This window comes from Cricetulus griseus, chromosome 3, assembly GCF_003668045.3.
Source record: "Cricetulus griseus strain 17A/GY chromosome 3, alternate assembly CriGri-PICRH-1.0, whole genome shotgun sequence".
NCBI classification, from domain to species: domain Eukaryota; kingdom Metazoa; phylum Chordata; class Mammalia; order Rodentia; family Cricetidae; genus Cricetulus; species Cricetulus griseus.
The window spans coordinates 147,834,122-147,854,630 of NC_048596.1; the positions used below are offsets into that span (position 1 = coordinate 147,834,122).

General features: G+C 38.3%; 1 protein-coding gene across 3 annotated transcripts in view; it reads left to right on the top strand.

Moving 5' to 3' along the window:
• The window catches only part of LOC100765471 (protein kinase C-binding protein NELL1), an 864,465-nt gene that overhangs the window by 825,030 nt on the left and 18,926 nt on the right, over nucleotides 1-20,509 (top strand). For all 3 annotated transcript variants that reach the window (XM_027410508.2, XM_027410509.2, XM_035442493.1), the window contains one exon: nucleotides 15,940-16,133. In XM_027410508.2, coding sequence (XP_027266309.1) covers nucleotides 15,940-16,133 — 194 coding nt within the window. The remainder of the gene's footprint in view (nucleotides 1-15,939; nucleotides 16,134-20,509) is intronic.

Genomic DNA, 20,509 nt, shown 5'->3' on the forward strand with positions numbered 1-20,509 from the left:
GGATTTAGCAGTCAGGACAGTAAAACAAAAACAGACAAACAAAAAACCTCCAGAAAATGGTGGCATTTATCCATATGAGCCTCTCTGATTTTGTTAAATGTTACTATGTAAGTAAAGTGTTCTACACCTGCCCCCCCCCCACTCCAGAGAAAACTGAGAAAAAGGCCTCTGACCTTAGGTTTTGGCTGAAAACAATAGAAATTAAAAGGGGTTGAGAGTTGTCATCTCAGGGATCTCCCATATTCAAGTCTTCTAAGTGGGCTGCTAACTATATCTTCTCAAGGATGAAACCTTTGTTTTTTGTGCTTTCCTTGGAAACACACTGAGTTTGAACCATAAGATTTTGAATACATTAGGGTAACATGCAAAAATAAACCAGAAATTAGAGGTACCCCAAAAGTCTACAAAGTGGGATAAAATTTCCACCTTTGTGCTTTCATTTCCCCTTTCTCTACTAAAGCCTTCTAGATTTTTCCAAACAATATCCTTTTCCATGTAAAAGGCATCCCAAGAGTTATTTTATAAAATAGCATGGTGATTAGAGTTCTATAAGAGAAGAAATACAAATGGAGAAAAAATTATCTGAAGAGATGAAATCTTTCCAGCAAAACCACTGGAAGATCTTTAAGATTTTATTTACTGTCTTGCTAGACTTTTCATCAGTCATTTCCCTTGTTGGGGTGACATTCTAAATTCTTATCTTTGAGCAATGTCCTGAATATTCCATTGGGATAGACATTTAAGAAGGGCCTTGACTGCCCACTAGAAGTAAAAGCCCATAGTGAACAATAGTCTTTGAATCCTTGCATCTCTCATACAGTTCTGTTCTTAGATAGAGACCAGTCTTTGGAAACCTTCCACTAGGGATGTTTTTATGCCCTTGCCTTCTATATAAATTGCAGGGCAATTCATGTAAATGACTTTCTAACATTTCTGTGTCTAAGACTTTCCAGTGACAGGAAAGAAAAGAAATAATCCCTCGAGGGACAGCATGCTTCAAGGAATGTTCCATCAGATCAGGGATTAGTTTGGGTTCACCCTGGTTGGCTCCCTACATGTATTTGTCATTAAAGATTACTTTGCTGCAGACATAATGTAGACAAGAAAAGCATGCCTCCTCTCTCTGGCACTTGCTTGCAGATACCCGATAGAAGAGACTAGAATTGCCTCACTAACTGTTAAAGGTTCAAAGGAAAGTGCTGAATTCTCACTGTTTTTGTTGTTATGTTTTTTGTTTAAGAAACAGTCTTTCTATACATTCCAGGCTGTCATAAAACTAATAATAGTCCCCTTGCCTCGGTTTCCAAAGTGCCACTACTATACACAGGAGCCACTATGTCCAGGTAAACTAAAATCTAAGGAATCCATTTATTGTCCCAAGGGTGGATTCTTTCCTCTGTTTACATCTGCTTTTCATGTGTTATTACAAGTCCTGTAATGCTTGACTTATAAGGTCAGGTCCATAGAGCTGAAAGTAATCATTCAGTCTTGGAAATGGATGAGATCTTAGAGAGTATTATGTGTAGCTAACTCTGTTGTTTTGTGATAAGAAAGCAGGCCACCAAAAAGCAAAGGTTTCTTCAATACTTGACCTCAGCCAAGAAGATGAGAAGAGACTGCAAGGGTTCCTTTCAATGCAGTTCAACCACATTCAAGTATACCAATTGTTTCTACATTTCTTAGTAAGCAAAAGGCTCTCAAGAATGTTCTGTGACAGACACACCAATAAGAGACAGCTGAGTTTTTACCAATCTGAGTGGGTACTGAGGGTAGAAAGAATGTTCAGAACCAAGCAAATATGGAAGCATAAAATAGACGGAAGCAATGCAAAAATTGAGATTAGGAAAGAAATGAGTCCTTTCTTCAAAGAGTGAAATTTTGGTAAAGATTGTAGACAATACTATGACTGTCATGATGACTTCATGTGGTTGTTTGGTGGCTGTGTGTTAGGCTGTCTTTATAACATAAAATAACCTACCTCCCACGCACGAGCAGATATATGAAAACACATAAATTTTATAACACTTTCACATTGAGACTATAGCTTCTATAAGTATAAAATTCTCTTCAGATAGTGAGTATTTCCATTTTAATAGATTTTTCTATTCATCCTATTCACTGGTCAGAATTGTACTGATTTTAGACAAATTTAACGTAGATACAGAGGTAGGACTTGTTCACAACAGATGATAGGGAACTGGGTAACTCAGAATGCGGCTCTGCCCTCATCAACTTTTGTTTTTTCTACCTAGAAGAGCTCTTTTCTCCATCTTCAGCAAAACACCTAAATCTGCATGGTCTGTAAATAAATGTAGCCATCGACCACAGCTAGTTCATGGGGTGTTGAGAAATTGTGTCCAGTACTTAACCTTGGTGCATGATTTATAGGTAAAGGTCACAGAGGACTTGGGGTGGTGACATTCCTGGACCTTGCCAACTAGTAGATTCTTGAATTTGTGTGAAATTTCAGAATTTTAGTAGAATATCTTGACAAAGAGAGAAAAGGGTATGGTTGCTTCTTAATAAGAGGCCTGGACTAGGATGAAGATTGAATATAGCCTTGAGAGATGAGAGAAAGGGTTCATGGGAAAATATGAACTCTAAGTGACAGGTCAGAGAGTGGGACTCATAGGAAAAGTTGAACTCTAAGTGACAAAGAGTATGACAGGAAAAGGACTAGGAACAGTGGTGGAAGCTCAGCATTTTTAAATGGTTATAGGATATAACTTTACTGCATTTAAAGCATTTACCAAATTATCCTGATATACATTTGTATCTGTGATTTGCAAAGAATGATGGAACCTCAGAGTTACACATTTTCCAGAGTCATATAACAAATATATTTCAGACTGAGGCAGGCACCTCCTTCTCTCAAGTTGCCTGGAACTTTCCCAAATTCAGCTTTTTCTTAGGGCTCCATCTCCCTCTTACTGGGAAGGAAGAAGTAGGTAAGCAAGAGTTGGTACCTTAGGAAACACGAAGTTTTGACAATGTGAGACATTAATATCCTTACCTATGAGGCTATACATATCTCCTTTTCCCATTGTATCTCTTTCCTAAGCAAAAGCCTGCTACAATAATCAAAAGGCATGGTGAACTGACTAATCAGCTGGTTGATTTTACCAACTGAATGGATGGTTTAGTGAGATGACTAAAGGAGTGCTAAACCTCAAATGTTTTATGAAAGCTCTCTGATAAAAAATTTTCATAATAGTGTTTCAATATTTGCTGAGTCTAGTGGATGGTTTTGCAATAGGTTGTCACAAGGAGCCTCAAAGCCTGAGCTGGGAAGACAAGTTCCTCAGAAGATTTCACAGATGGCAGGGGACAATGATGAATAATTAACAGCAGCTGATAGTTGTTGACTGATGGTGGAGGGCCTTCTGTGTATATATTTGTCGTATTGGTTGATAAATAAAGCACTGTTGGCCAATGGGTTAGAAAGTTAGGTGGGACTAGGAGAGAAAGAGGATTCTGGGAAATGTAGGGAAAAAAGAGGGTCGCCATGTTATCCCATGAGTTCGAGGATACATAAGGCTGGAGTCCTTATAAAAATATATAGATTACTAGTTATGGTTGATAATTAAGACTGAGTTAGCAAATAAGAAATCCTAGTCATTGGCCAGTAGCATTGTAACTAATATAAGACTCTGTGTGTTATTTGGGAGCCCTAAAGTGGCATCAGAACCCAGGCAGATGGCAGAAAGAGTTATTCTTACAGTTGTCACCAAGAATTAAACTCAGGGTCAAGAGACCACATGCAGGAATATCAAAGGCAGACCATGTTGTTTCCTTTATTTTAAGAGTCTTCTCAATAGGGCTAAGGTAGAGAGTGAAAAGGTGACTCTGGATGAACACTGAAAACAATGACATGCAACATGGCACATAATGGAGGCATGGCCATTTTGTCTTATGCTCTGTGACAGCTAGATGATCTGAGTCCCTCAATGTACTTGTTGATAACTTCCAAAGTGTTATGTGTGTCAACCTCATTTTCTCATAGACGTGCTCTAAAGCAGACAGTCTAGCGAAACATGGAAAGACCAAATACAACGTCACGTAGCTATGAAGCTTTGTTCTGGTCCTGGAGCTAACTGCAGTTTGATAGTCTGTAATCTCTTTGCTTTGCAAGTTGCAGGAGACCCTGTCTTTCTCTGCATTTTATCACAACTATTCTGCTAATGTGCAGTATATACATCTTCTCTCATAATCTTTCTGCCACCATAAAAAAGCAATACTGCTGTAGCTGTGGGGGAGGCACCTGTGCTCTATCTTGTCTATCACTAATAAACCCCCTACCTCCGTTCTTCTTTCTGAGCCTCTAATGTTAGGTAATGGTTTCCAAGCCAGAACTCACACAGCTGGATGATCAAACCTCAGGTTACATTTCCTTTTCCTACACATGACCTGTTTTGAGTCTAAATGCTACAGAAGTTATTCAAGAAAAAGAAATATGGGGCAGCAAAACAGTTCATTTTCTTGACCTAACTGCTACTCACCCTTGGGAAAGGTGTTTTTGTTGAGTTCTGAATTAGACCTGTAGTAGCTCCAGTTCCTAAGGCAAGCAATGCTACAGTTTTTATGGCATTAACACTCCTGCAGAGCCATTTTCCCCCCTCAAGGATTAGGGAAATTGTTTGGCACTAAGTTGAGAATGGTTTGATTGCCTCTGCTATAAGCATCTCTGAAGTATATTTTCTTCCATGCACAAGTAACCCCACAGCCTAAACTCAAAGAAGGAATCAGACAGACTGTGCAACTAGACATCTCTTAACACAAAATGGTAATCACAGCTTTCAGAATTTGTGAAAATATCAATGTAAGAAAATTAGTTCTAATGCAAGCTTAGCCATGGAATCTTATTGAGAAAAGTCTCATTCAAGCATGGAGCATTTAAATAATAAATCTATAAAGGGAAAACACAAGGAAATCACAGAAAAAGTATTTACAATAAGAAAAACAAGGCTGCTGTAATGACTATGGATTTGAGTATGCAATGTTTTGGTTGATTTTTGCTACATTGCCCCTTGTCAGACTGTCTGATGATTTGGAGAAGTCTCCTGGGAGAGTATCTTTGCATTTTCTCAGCAGAGAACAACAATTGCAATATGTAAATAGGGTGCATCTTCCTTTTGGATGCCTTGGGATATGTGTAATAGATTAAGTTGGCTTTGTGCAGAGCAAACAGGTCTGTGTTACCAAGAATATGAATAATGTCGGTTTCCATAATTGCTAACATCTGGCTTTCCATAAATCTGTTAAATTGCATGGAAGCAGAATTAGGTTTCTGTGTCATAAATAAAGCAATTACATGGAACTCTGTAGGCAACATAGTCTGTATTGACTTTGAAATCCTTCCATTCTGCACACACACAAAAAAAATGGGTTTTACATTTTGTTTTTATTATGGACAGTAGGTATGCTTGTCATTATGCTCACTTTTTTGGTAAAATGAAAAGATTACTAATGTATTTGCAGTTTTGTGAATTTGAAATAGCCAAATACTAAACTGTCATGTTAGGAATGAGAATTAACATTTTAGGGGTGGTAATTAACTTCCAATTTTGAGATTAGTTTAGAAAGAGTGAAAATTGGTACTGGATTGCTTGAAATTATATTTCTATACAGATTCTGGAGAGATTTACTAAGTGGTACCTTATTCCTTTTTCCTAAAAATATTAGTAGAAAACTGAAATTCTTTTAGGGGTGATCTTTTGCTTTCCTAGTTCACTACAATTATTCATTGTATATGCTTATTCTATTTTAAATTAGAATCAAGAATTTCTCAGTAAGAAAATGTTTTCCTTGGAGGGCAAAGTATTGGTTATTCCTTGTGCTTGCCGAACACTCCCAAAACAAAATTTTGTCCCCAAAACAGGCTGTATAGGTAATGTTTTCTGTAAATTTCATGAATTTATGTATTGTATGAAGTTATATAAACATATGGATTGTCTACAATGTTTTCTGTCATTCGGAGCACTAGGAAGGGTGACCTGTAGACTAAAAATTCTGCCCTTAGTGAACCATCTATCTCTAGTGATGTGCACATCAATTGATGGCTGCTGGAGGAGAGAATCAGTTTGCTTCTTTGGATGTGGCCCCTGGTTATATTACCATATTCTTGTAGATGGCCCTCTACCCATCCACAGACTAACAGCATTAAATGGACTCAGTAGTTTAAAAGAGATACATGAAGTTGGAAGGAAAAATGTATGAGAGATATGGGAGGAATTGGTAAGAAGTACCAATCTGATGAAAATACATTATATTCACATATAAAATGAAAGAATGAATTAAAAAAATAACATAACTCAGAATGGGTTATAAGGACAGAGTTCTATTATTTCTCTTTACAAAGAGGGACAAGTAACACTAAAGACACTTTAAAAGAGTCAGATGTAAAACCTCTTATTGTAGAAGCTCCCAAAAATATTTAAAACACATATATAAAAAGAGTTAAAATGGAGTCACCCTATAATCACCCTATAATGGGCAACAGTGTCTCTAAGAGACATCATAGGATAACAAATTAAAAATCCAATGCCAAGAATGGTGTATGTCTTTTGGAATTGTTTGGCAAATGAGGTCCTATAGGTCCCCAAACATAGCACACTATTACCATGGATAGTAGTTACCGCACAGAAATTGATGATAAGACCCATATTGATGAAGATAGCATGTGTTTGGACCATAGGACCTACACACAAAATAATCAAGCTGGAACTCACCTCAAATATTAATCTTCTGCTAGGTTTCATCATGTTGGAAGGTGCTATGCATGCTACTAGAGGAGAAGTATCACTATCTTATCCAACTGTGAAGGTGAACCTTGGGATCCACTACCATGATCCGCAAGGCAAGACATGCCCACTGGTGCAATAGTGTCATGAATGTTATGGGAAGAACCAACCACTTTCAGATTGGATTTAAAGATTGCTCCACAAAAAATAAACTCATATCTTGTACTGACATTGGGGCCAAGAACTTGTATTTAGACAGGTCAGAGGCCCCAGGGGAGACCTACTATCTTTACTCTGCTAATGAGACATAATATTAAACCAACTCCTAATGACTTACTGCTATAACTATTGATTAGTGCATTTGTCAATCCTCATCAGGAAAATCTTCGTTTTGTGTGGATGGTGATTGACCCTAAATGGGCAGAGTATGGAGAATTATAGACTGAAGAATTCTCATCCCTAAATTGGACATATGTACCATACTTCCTCCTCTAAAGACTCCATGATCATTTCAGAATAGGGAGTGGAAAATGTGAAAATCTGTAGATAATAGACAATTAAAGAATAATGGATCTGTAGATAAAACACAACAATGTCTTCTGAACACAAGATGACAGGTGCACTATGGCCTTTCAGTGGTGATAACAGCATGCCCAAAGCATATGCAAGCTCAAGGCAGACAAATTTTCAGCATGGAGAGGGGAAATGAACATGAAGTGTCACCCCTAGGTAAGGAGGTAAAAATAGAGTACACAAAGTTGGGTGGGTAGGGAAGGAATGGGACAAGGGGTAAATATAATCAAAATATACTGTACAAAATTCCCAAATAGCTAATAAAATTAGAAAAAGCAAAGAATAGAGTTGTGTACAAAGTAGAAGAAATGAAATCAACAGTTAGTGTCTATCACCTAAGGGAGGATGATGGCTCATCTGGTTCTTACAGAATACAGAGGTTTTCAGAAAGATTTTATCTATTATTAATTGATTGGTACACCACAGTTCCTTATTTAAAGAACAGCTAAGTGATTAAATATAGTTAGTGCACATGGGTATTGCCTTACATGGTATTTGAGGGGCTGGTAGTGAGACCAAAATATATACTCACAACTATTTTCCAGATACATTGCTGGCTACAGATATCTGGTTGCTCAATAGATCTCTTAACTTAAATTTTATATCCACAATTTTTAAATGAAAAATGTAAAGGACAGAATATAAAATTTGAAAGTGTAAATTGGTAAGATGATATGTGACAGGTTGGATCTTTTATTATAAACATTAGAGAAATACCGAGAAATGGAGAAGATGGGTAACTCTTATAAACACTGCTCTCTTATAGAAGACATTGGGAATTATGACTTTGTATAGTTCTATGTTTACAGAGCCCAGATACCTGCTACTAATTTTGCTACAGTTAAATCCATCCCCAGTATGGTAAGCACAATCCTGGACTTACAGTGATCCCCAGGTGTTTTCATTAGGTCCACAGTCCCTCATTAGTACACTAGAGTGAGAGGTGACTAGGGAGAGAAAAATAGACATCCGGGGGATCAACATGAAGAACTGAACCAATAAAATAGAAACTGAATTTTATTGTTTGGTTTTATAGATAAAAACTATCTATCTATTGTCTATCTACCTAGCTCAGTATCTATTTCTATAATTTTCATCTATATAACTATTATATCTCACCTACCTACTTATTAGCTATCATATATATTATATATATGTATCATCTACCTACTTAACATCTACCTCTCACTGTCTATTTGTCATCTACTAATCTATACATCTGTATGAGTATCTGTATATGAATATCTGTATGCATGCATGTCTGCGTGTGTGTATCAATCTATCACTTAAATATACACCTGTCTATATAACTATTTGTCTACTAGGCTAGAGTTATTATGAGGTAATTATAGTTGTTATTTTCAGAATCAGAGTACAATACAAGCTTTCCCCTTTTTGTTGTTCCAAATCAGGGCACATCCCAATACTAAACCACATTCTTCTATCATCACAATGAGGATGCAGAAAAATAAGACATTACTGCAAATTAGTATCATACTGGGAGATAATAAACTGAAAATATAAGGATTAAACTGTGTTCTAAATATAGACATTTATTACATCAAGAAATAAATACTGAGTCTTCATTATGTTATCTATAATTTGGTTTTCATATGAGTCAAGATTGGGTAAAAATGTTTACATGAATGGTAAAAGGGCACCAGAATAGGAAAGATGCTGTGGGGCATATGCTCTTACCTATGAAGTTACTGGTTCATGAGCACTGAATGAAAAGGAAAACTAAGATTCCAACTAGGATCTACTAACTACTTCACTCAGTTATTGACTTTGGTTGGGAATGGCTAGAGGAAGAATGAGAAGATAATGAGGGTTCTGTAAAGGACCACCCTACTACATCATGTGCTGGGGATGGTCTGGCTGAAGAATGTCACACAACATGCTTCTGAGATGAGTGAGGCCTTACTGTGTTGAGTTAGAATCCAGACATTGAATTTTACCATCCTTCCTATGGCTTTCAATTATTGTTCATTAACTAAATGGCTTCCTGGAGACTTCAGATGGTAGGAAAAAAAGAGAAGAGAAAATATATCTTAGAAGGAAATAGGTGTTACGATAAATCTTTCTGCCAAAACCCACCTGAGCCTCACTGCCACATGTGAGCTTTACGCCAGCTGCTTGCCTGAGTTAGGGCCCAAATGAAAATACAGAAACTTGTATTAGGTTCAAAGCTGCTTGGCCAATGACTAGGATTCCTCATCTGTTAACTCAGTCTTAATTATCATAAATCTATGTATTTTATAAGACTTATCGGACACCTTACTGGCATCCCTCCTTGCCAGTGGATCACATTGTGATGCTGGAGGAGCAAGGGGAAAAAGGGACCCTTCCTGTTTCTCCTTCGCTTAAATATGAGTCTCCTTGCTATGTCACTTCCTGCCTGGATCACCACTTCTCTACTACATTTCCCAGAATCCTCTTTGACTCCTAGTCCTGTCTAACTTGCTGTCTCATTGGCCAAACAGTATTTTATTTAACAATCAATAAGATAAACATACACAGTACATTCCCCATCAAATAGGTTCTAGAAATAATTGTTGTGTGTGATTAGAGATACAGGCCTACAATCTCAGATACTCTGGAGGGCTCTGTAAGAGGATTGCACCTTCAAGGTTAGCCTGGGCTCTTGAATAATTTCAAGGCCAGCATAGGCAATGTCAGGAGACACTTTCTCAGAATAAAAAGTAAAAAGAGTTCTGGGGATGGAACTCATTCAGAAAGCACCTGTGTAGCATGCACAAGACTGCAGATTCAACCCCCCAGTGTCACAAAAAATATAGCATTGAAACTACTTAATGTCTTCTTGTATTGTTGCAATGAATCTGTTTTATAGCAATATGGTCCCTGCAGTCAGGAAGAGGACATAGGTCATAGATTTCCCATTATTTTCAAGTCATAATTGCTTCAAAACTGTAACACACTTGGGATAATTGCATCATTTTACACTCAGAATGTCAACTAAAAGTACTCAAGGGATCTATGCAAGATATAATGTTTGAAAATTAGTCTTAGAGTCTAGAATGTAAGTTTTTGAAAGTAAATAGAAGCCACAGAACATTGTAATACACTTTAGCCATTGAGTTTGCACAGTGTAACAGAAGTCTCAAGAAGCAACATCCTCTCTAGCACATGCAACTTAGCCTACCTGTACCACAGTTTCCCCTCTTTATAACTAAAGGTAACTTTCTCTCCTGTGATCAATTTAGCATACCTCACTCAAATAGCTTTGAAAAACTGGAACTGTCAGTGTAACTTCATAGTCAAAGCATGTGTAGAAACATACACAAGCGAACACACATAGATGGATATTTATTACCAAAAAATACTGTAATGGCTTTAAAATTGTAATGTAAGATTTCCAAAATTTGATTCTTTTACATATGTGTATATTTAATTTATGGATATATACATTTAAAAAGTTGATCATGCTTTTCCCATGCTCAAATTCCTTCTGGATCCTTTGCATCTCCCTACCCACCCATCTTTATGTTTTTTCTCTCTCTTTCAAAAAAACCTCCACAAAAGAACCAAGCAAAAGAACAATATGAAAGATGCCAAACAAAATGAAACAAAAATCCACAAAAGTATGATAGAGTCTGTAATGATAAATATTTCTGCCAGTCACCCAAGTTCTGCCCTGCCACATGGACGCCCAGAATAACACACAGTCTTATATTAGTTTACAATGCTGTTGGACAATTGACTAGAATTTCTTATATGCTAGCTCATATTATCTTAATTATCATAAATCTACATATTTTATAAGACTTACCAAGGATGCCTTTCACTAACATCCTCTTCCTGGGTTAACATGGTTCTATGGTGGTTCCATAGAGAAGAGAGCAGGAGGAAGAGGAAGAGAGAGAGAGTGTGTGATTTCCTGTTTATATTCTGAGTCTACCTGCTATGTCACTTCCTGTCTGGATCACAAGACTAATCTTTACTACACTTCCCAGAATCCTCCTTGACTCCTAGTCCCACCTAACTTGCTTCTTCATTGGCCAACAGTACTTTATTCAACAACCAACATGATAAACATACACAAAAGGACATTCCTCATCATCTCCTCTTTTCTGTCTAAATAAAAAAGAAGGGTAACTTATCTTTTATAATAACTGAAGAAAACTATAACCATAACTATCTGTCTTCAACTCCATCAAAGACCACAGAAGGATAATATATAAGCTCTAGAATTGACAGAGACACCTCACTACCTGGACAGTCACCCAAATTTCCTCTGTAACATTGGGGCATCCATCTTTAGCCTATAGGCCACAGTGTGTCTGGCACAATTCTCCATTTCAGCAGGAACCCTTCAGGACTGTTCATCTTGTTTTGTAAGTTCAGCAGTCACTTTCTTGTGGGTCCTTCATGTCCAGTTTATACAGCAACAAATAGTCCAGGCAAGAGCAGCTTCTTGCCCAAATGGCTAATCTTGCCATGTTGAAGGCAAACTGCATAACTAGTTTCTTCCAGGCCCATCCTCCTTTCTGACATAATTGGTGTGCCAGGAGCAGTTGTGTCTCACTGTCAAGAAAAACCCTGAACCATTTAAATGCCATATTTCTGTAGGTCTTTGAAAAGTTTGAAGAATATCTATCCATCTCAAATACATCTCTGTATATCTAGAAAACCTAACTAACCTAACTATAGGTTGTGACTATTATAGGTGACTATATAATCTGTATTTAATTATGCATATCACAAAATTGACCTTAAATTTGTATCAATAAATGAAACTCCATGTCAATGCAAAGTATTCATCTCCATATTCTATTTCCCCCCTTTTCCTTTAAGGAAATTGACTGTGATCATTACCATTTATAACCAACCCCATTTAAATGAAAACAAACACTTATTATAAACAATATTTGGGAATTTGGGTATTGTTCATTCCAAACTGCTTCCTGCTGTTTCGGGGTAATGTCCATACCATGGGGATCATGATAAAATACAGAAATGCTGGCTGTAGTCATCTATGACTGCATCATCTCAGCTGTTTTGGATGTACGATCAGTTGGGCCACTGCTTCAGGGGGTCTTGCTTGATCAAACCATATTAGACTGGAAGGAATCCATAGCTTTACATTTTCTGTGAAAATACAAGCAAAACTTCTTGTCCCAAGTAGCCTGTCATTAGGCTTAAATTTTGAAGTCAAAGCATTTTTAAAATGTATAAGTTGGATTTTTTAAGCAACATTTATAATCAAATGTATTTTAGCAGCTTTTGCTCTCTCCTCAGCAATCAATTTAAAGAGAACACAATAGCATACAGTATCCACATTCTCTGTGTATTTTCCATCTTTATGTAGCTATTTATTTATTTCTTTTACTTTTATTTTTCCTTTTATGATACAGGGTTTCTCTGTGTAACTTTGGCTACCTTTGAATTCACTTTGTACACCAGGCTAGCTTGAAGTCAGAGAGATCTGCTTGCCTCTGCCTCCTGAGTGCTAGGATTGAAAGTGTGTGCCACCACACCCAGCTACTCTTTCCTCCTGTTTCTTTTTCTCTCACAAGCATACATATATGTTTAAACACACTGTAAACCTTTAGAGGTTTTTATTCATTTGTTTTTATTGTAAATCTTTACCTTTTTCTGGAAACACAGTCTTTTATTTGGTAAACAACATTGCTAAAGTTAAAGCAGTGGCTTTTTTAACCACTATCTTTCCAAGGTGGTGGGTGTACCTTTACTGCTAGCAGTGAGAACTGTGCTCACTGCCTTGGTCTATGCTGCTATCAAGCAGCAATCTGCTGGCTTGGAGATGTGGTCACTGCTAGTGCCACCTGTGTGGGGCATGGACCAATGACCCTGAGATTAAGAGTCTCTGAGGCCTCTTAAAAAGGAGCCCTGTGTTTTTTTCTGCTTTTGCTGAGTCAGGAAGCCTTTCTTAAAGGAACTGCTTGAGTCTCTGTTTGTCTCTAGCAAAACAGAGCCCACCCGAGAAAATGCTGCTACCAAGAAGTCCTGCTGGTCTCTGTTCTTTTGCTGCTAAAATCGCTTTTTAAGCTTTTGTGAAGTTTACATGGAAGTTCGTAACATTATCGACAGCTGCCTGGGTTCTGCTGCCTCTTGACTAGTCTCAGGAAGGTGGCTTGTTGCACCTGGCGGCTCGTGGCTCAAGGCGTGTGGTGGCTCATGGTGACTGGTAGCTGGCGGCAGTGAGAGCACAGAATCCTAAACCATAGAACTCTCCAGGGCTTCAGGCCATCTCGGGAGTGCTGAGTCCAACCCCCAAGAGCTCAGGACAGAGAGAACAGACAGAAACTGCTGCAATGCTGTTCAGTGCAACCTGTGGCAGCAGTTCTTTGCTTCCTCTGAGAACCTCAGGGAGTGGGGTTATCCTACTTTTGACACCATTCTGTAACCATAAATCTTTCTGACAGCCACCCAAGTTCTATCCCGCCAGGTGGGTGCCCAGAGTACCATACATATTAGTTTACAATGCTGCTGGCCAATTGACTAGGATTTTTTTTTTTGGGGGGGGTTTGAGACAGGATTTCTCTGTGTAGCTTTGGAGCCTATCCTGGCACTTGCTCTGCAGACCAGGCTGGCCTCGAACTCACAGAGATCCTCCTGCCTCTGCCTCCTGAGTGCTGGGATTAAAGGTTTGCACCACCAACACCCATTGACTAGGATTTCTTATATGCTAGCTCAGTCTTAAGTATCATAAATCTATATATTTTATAAGACTTATCGAGGACAACTTCTGCTGGCGTCCTCTTCCCGGGTTCACATGGTGGCTTATATTCTGAGTCTGCCTGCTATGTCACTTCCTGTCTGGACCACAAGACTTATCTTTACTACATTTCCTAGTATCCTACTTGACTTCTAGTCCTGCCTAACTTGCTTCTTCATTGTCCAACAGTACTTTATTCAACAACCAATAAGATAAACATACACAGAAGGACATTCCTCATAAGAGTCTATTTATCATTGGCCAACTACTCCTGAGCATTGGACCTGCCCCAGAGTGTGGTTGATATACCCAGTGACATTGTATTGGGGAAAGATGGTTTTCCCTTTCTCAGAAGATAACAATTACAAATGACTTCTTGGTTGTGGTGGAACTCTGTCTACTCCCCATTTTCTGTGCTGGTACCCAGTCTGGCTTGAACCTGTTCAGGCCCTTTGAATGCTGCCACAGTCTCTGTGAGTTTATAAGTGTATCTGTCATGTTGTGCCTAGATGATACTTTTCTTGGAGCCCTCCATACCTGCATACTCTCACAATCTTTCTAGCTCCTCTTCCAATAGCTCCCTGATTCTTGAGGGGAGGAGTTTGATGAATACCTCCCATTAAGGACTGAGTCTTCCAAAGTCTCTCACTCTCTGAACATTGTTGAGTTGTGAGCCTCTTGTCTTCTTGCAAGAGGAAGCTTCTCTGAGGAGGAATGATTTATTTAACTAAGTGGGTTACAACTTCACACAGATTTCAACAGGGGATTCCCATTAGATGACATTATTCTAACATTTTGCCCTCTTACAGGTGCCCAGACTAATGATCTGTAGCCTGCCCATGGATGTCCAAATTATATGTTATGTCTCAACAGCTTAATGACAGTAGTGTCTTGCTTGTTCTTTTGTGTCATTTTCAGTATCAGTCTCATCTGTTGTGCCAATAACCTTGTACATAGTAGATTTTCATCATCTGAAGGCTATTTGTCGACATGGCTGTAGATTAGCCAAGGGAACAGAAGATTCTGACAGACAAAAGACAAGTGCCTTCCAATAAAGCTTAAATATGCCCATAGAAAAAAAAGTCAAGTACAATTTTCTTGATATGACACCAGTACCAATGAGCAGAAGTTGCTGGATAAGATATTTCATCTGGATTTAATGAATACATTTCTTTAAAAGTAGCCATTTAAAGGCAAAACTGGCTGCCTTTCAAGTTTGGCTGCCAAGAAAGAGCTCAAGTGGGACTAGACAGGAGTGTGTTTGAGACATCAGGGTCACTCAAGTTTGAACTGTCAGATGGAGTGACTCCAATTGTCTTCTTTCCCTATTATGTTGTCAGTGAATACATTATTCAATACACTTGTCTTCATCCATGTTCATGTCATACCTCCTGTGGTCCTGACTTTTTCTGTGAGAGCCAGCATTCTCCGGTCCATTAGGGTGTGAACCATTTTAGTATTAAGTAGGGCACCTACCAAGAGTCATGCACCCACTTCTTTCAAAGCTCTAACATCAGCATCTTGCTAAGGCTGGCAAGGTCAAGGTTGCCCTGTTACCCAGTTGGTTCTGAGAAGTGACTTGCCCACGTGCACATTTTTCTAGAAGAGCTAGGCTTCAGAGGTTGTGTTCCATACTTGACAAATTAACAAACTTCATGGCCACTGTATGATTCTAGAGCTGCAAGTGGATATTTTAACTGGACAGGCAGCTATAAGTTTGATGTCACAGCTGCCACTGGGCAGTGGGCATGCTCCCACACAGAGCATTTGCAATGCAGAGTAAATGACCTAATGCCTGTGAATGCTTGGCAAAGCACTTGACATGAGGTAAATTCACTATAATGTTGCTTAAAGTCACTGTATGTTATTGTTATCTCCAGAATTCTCTCAGCTGGATTTTAATATTCTGTGATTTATTTATTGCAGACATTGATGAATGTGCCTTAAGAACTCACACCTGCTGGAATGACTCTGCCTGCATCAACTTAGCAGGAGGCTTTGATTGCCTGTGTCCCTCTGGGCCCTCTTGCTCTGGTGACTGTCCCCATGAAGGAGGACTGAAGCACAATGGGCAGGTGTGGATCCTGAGAGAAGACAGGTGCTCTGTCTGTTCCTGCAAGGTAAGACTGGCAGGATGCACTGAAAGTTGTGACTGTGCTTGTCTCTCCCTTTCCTCTCCCCACACCACAGGTTTCTTTCTTTCTGACTTAGTACACATGAGTCACTTACTTTTCAAGAGGGCCTCTCTATTCTAATCTGAGCCAACTGACAATTGGCGAATAGAAAATTGGCTTTGTTTACTTTGGTTTGTTTTGTTGTTGTTGTTGTAAGTGGACTACAATATTGAGAAGAAACTAAGTATCAGGAGAAGCTGGGAAGAGTGGTCAAGAGTGGTTTTTGCACTGAGAGCCACAGTGTCTTGGTTGTTGGTCAGGTACCAGTTTGCATAAACCAACATTCTATACTTATTCAAGCTCGGTCACTTTCAAGGACTCTCACTCATTGTCTCCCTTTTTGTGGGAACATCATCCAGAAAAGAGAGGCTCACAGGCCATTTATGTAATGGTCAGCTATTAATTGATGGTCTGCATTCTGGACAAAAAAAAAATGAGAGGGCAGTATTGTGGCTCCTTTGTAACCGATGTCTTTGTCTTTCTCATTGCTCAAGTATCTCTTAGTTTGAGTCATGGGAAAGCAAGTTGAATGCTAATGGAAACACTTCTGCAACAAAGTGGTTTTCTTATTGCTTTGCAAAATGGGCCTATTAAACTGTTTGATTTCCTCATGCTTTCTTTCTTTTGTTGATTTTGCCAATTTATTTTCATTTTCCTTACTTTACTGTGGCTTTTGGCTTAAATATTGGGAGGAGATTACTTAATTGTGGACTTTATAAGCATAAAAATACAAGAAACATTACTTGTTTAGTAGCCCCTTAGAAAGCCAGGTCTCCTGATAAATTCTGGGTTCCTCAGAACCAGGGAAGGATGAACTTGGGGACCCCATGTGATTCGTCTTTTGCCTTGGCACCTGGCCCCACTTCATCAGAACCCAGGGGTCTAGTTGGGAGAGATACATCACCATGTTCTTAACCCATGGTACCTGTTTTCCCCTTTTCTACTTAAACCTAGTTCCGTAACCCAAATTTAGATTCATTTTTCCAATTTATTGAGCACTCTGTTCTGGAGTGTGATCTATTCATATTTCATGTGAGCACAGTTTTGAATGATGAAGAAAGTATCTCTAATGAATCAAGTAACTCACCATCTTTCTTCAGATCCCGATGTCTCATGGTGTTCATATTCATCTATCTATACATTACTCAGGGTCTAGGGCTCCCATTGTCCCACAGCCCACTCTTTCTCCACAAAGGATACAAATTGAAGTATTAGAAACTAGTGAGATGAGATGTCATTCCAACATCAGGGAGCTCAAACACTCAGGTCAGTAGTATAGTACATAGATAATAAATGTTATCAAGTGAGTATTTAACCATGTGGTGCTGACACAAACAACAAGAGATTCTAGGGAAAGAAAAATCATTATGGGTTAGAATATTGAGGACAGAGTATGAAAGAAGTTGGCAGCAAATTGAGCAAATTCTTTATTTCTTCCCAAATTTCTGGGGATAATTGCAGTCTTCCTAAACCCAGGAGTTTTCAGGATTTCTAGGCTACCAGAGTATTGGGTACTGTGAAACCAAACATTTTAAACTATATTTTCAGCTACATTTAAGTCTATGATAAAGCCAGGGACCCAGCAAGCATGAAAGCTCTCCCAGGGTTTCTTTACTGTCCAAACAGTCCCAGCATCCTGCTGCTCTTCTTTTCCACTTCTTCCTAAAGCATCTCAAACATCTTTTGTGGAGCTGGTACCCTGCATGAACAAATCATATAGTCCTGTTAATAAACTTTATTTATAGTTAGTCCCCTGCCACCACCACTTCCACATTTTTGATGAAAGCATGAAGCCAATTTTTAAGGATTCGTTTAAAATAAGCAATATAATAATACTGTATGTAGTATTTTATGACTTTTTAAATATTTATTTTAAATGATATTTAATTTTTGAGATTATAATATAATTGCATCATACTCCCTTCTTTCCTTTCTTCCATACCCACCATCCCCCATGTAGCCCTTGCTTGCTTTCAAATTCTTGGACCTTTTGTCTGAAACAGGTGTGTGTGTGTGTGTGTGTGTGTGTGTGTGTGTGTGTGTGTGTGTGTTACTTCTAAATATACATATACAACCTGCTCAGTCTATGCAATGTCACCTATATGTACACACTTTTATATTTTCAGAGTTGACTACTTAGCATTGGGCAATCCATTGGTGTCTTTTCCCCAGGGAGACTACTTCGCCCATTCTCTGCATTCTTTAGTTGCCTGTGGTTCTTAGACTAAGCTTGAGGCCTTGTGAACTTTCCCCTGTCCAGGTTAGTGTGTGTGTTGGTGTCATCCTTGTTCATGTCATGTTTAGACAGCTATGTTGATGAGAAATCATCAGTGTAATTTCTGACATTTCTAGGAGACACAATCTCACAGCAAATTCCCATTTTCTTCATCTTGTACAGTCTTTCCTACCCCGTCTTTTTGCAATGATCCCTGAGTCCTGTGCACCCGTGTTGCAGATATGTCAGTTTGAACTGAGCTAGAGAACTCTGCAGATTGATGAGTTGTGGTTTTCTGTGATGCTTTCTGTCTATTGCAAAAACAAGTTTCCTTGACGATGAGTGAGCACTACAGTTATCTATAACTCAAAGGGCAAACATTTAGAAAGTAGTTAAGGATTATGCTAGTCTAGAAAACTGGGAGCTGTCGGTTCTCTTCCAAGATTCATGATCCACCAGCTCTGGATGCCTGGGTAATTCCCAATATGTCATGATCTCCCTTCTGCTGAGCAGGCTCTGGAGCAATTAGAGAGCTATTGATCACTGCCAGTGTGTATGTGCCACTACTGAAGAGCCCAGGGTCATTGTGACATGCTGGTCATTTTTGTGCTTCATAAATGTCATAGCTGTGTAGGACTGTTGGTTGCTTCCCTCATTTTGGAAACTTGCATGGTACCTTTGGCACCATGGAACCTGGTTCATGGAGGAAGCTTTCAGATCAGATCCAGCTTTGGGGCCTCCAGGCCCTGTGTCCAAAGTGCATGGTGTGCTCAGCAATAGAGACTTACATTATGCCCTTAGGAGGCCACCAAGGGCAACAGCAATAATTTATAATGTTTTGGGAGTTGCTTAGACAATGCTGACCAGCAACTCAGAACATGGCTTCTTATAACAGTTGTTGAGTTTGGATTTAGTTTGTTCTTTTTTTTTTCTTTCAAATTTTGAGTTGCATCATTAAGTCATTTATTTATGCTCTTTCTGATTTTTAATGTAGGCACTTAGGGCTATAAATTTACCTTGTAGGACTGTTTTCAATGTGTCCCAGAAGTTTTGTTGTGTTGTCTTCTCATTTTCATTTAGTTCCAGGAATTTTTTTCTTGATTTCTTCTTTTACACATCCATCATTCAGTAATGAGTTGTTTAATTTCCATGAGTTTATGTGCTTACTAGGATTTTTTTTGCTGTCAACTTTAAATTGTATTACCTTGTGATCATGTAAAATACATGCAATTATGTCAGTACTATTGCATTTATAGAAATTTGTTTTGAGTTTCAGGATGTGATATATTTTTGAGAACTTGTATGTTATGCAGAATATAATGAATACTCTTTGTTATTTTGGTGGGATATTCTGTACTCATCTGTTAAGCCCATCCAATACATGATATTATTTAATTCTTATGTTCAAATGATATACCCTATCAAAGAAAGTGGGATATTGAAATCACCAGATATTAATGGGTTGATGTTAATATGTCTTTAAATTCATTAGTACATTATTTGTGAAACTAGGTGTACCAGAGATAGGTATCTATATGTTTAGAATGTTAATGTCTTCTTTGTTAACTGTTCCCTTGATTAGAATGAAACACCCATCTTTATCCTTTCTGATTAGTTTTGTTTGAACTCTGTATAAGGTTTGAACTCTAGGATAATGATGCCTACCTGCTTCCTTGTCCTACTTGACCAGAAAATTTTTGTCTATCCTTTGACTCTAAGGCAGTGCCTATCTTTAAAGCTAACATGTGTTTCTTATATTCAACAAATAGCTTTATTTTGTTTTCTGATCCATTTGGCCAGTTTGTGTGTTTTGATTGGACAGTTGTGGCCATTAATGTCTAATTTATTACTGAAAAGTTTATGTTGATTACAGTCATTGTGCTGTTGTTTGGGTTCTCAGTGATACTTTGTGTTTTAATAATTATGGCTTTGTATTTCTTTCTCCAGTCTCATTCTTCTTTTTAGCACCAAGTATTACTTCCTGTGTTTTCTTTAGGTTTGTTTTAGTCTGTTTATAAAGTTTTTCTTTATCCTGCAACTATGGTGGATAGTTTTGCTGGGCATAGTACTCTAAGTTGGTTCTCATGCTCTTTCAGGACTTGGAATG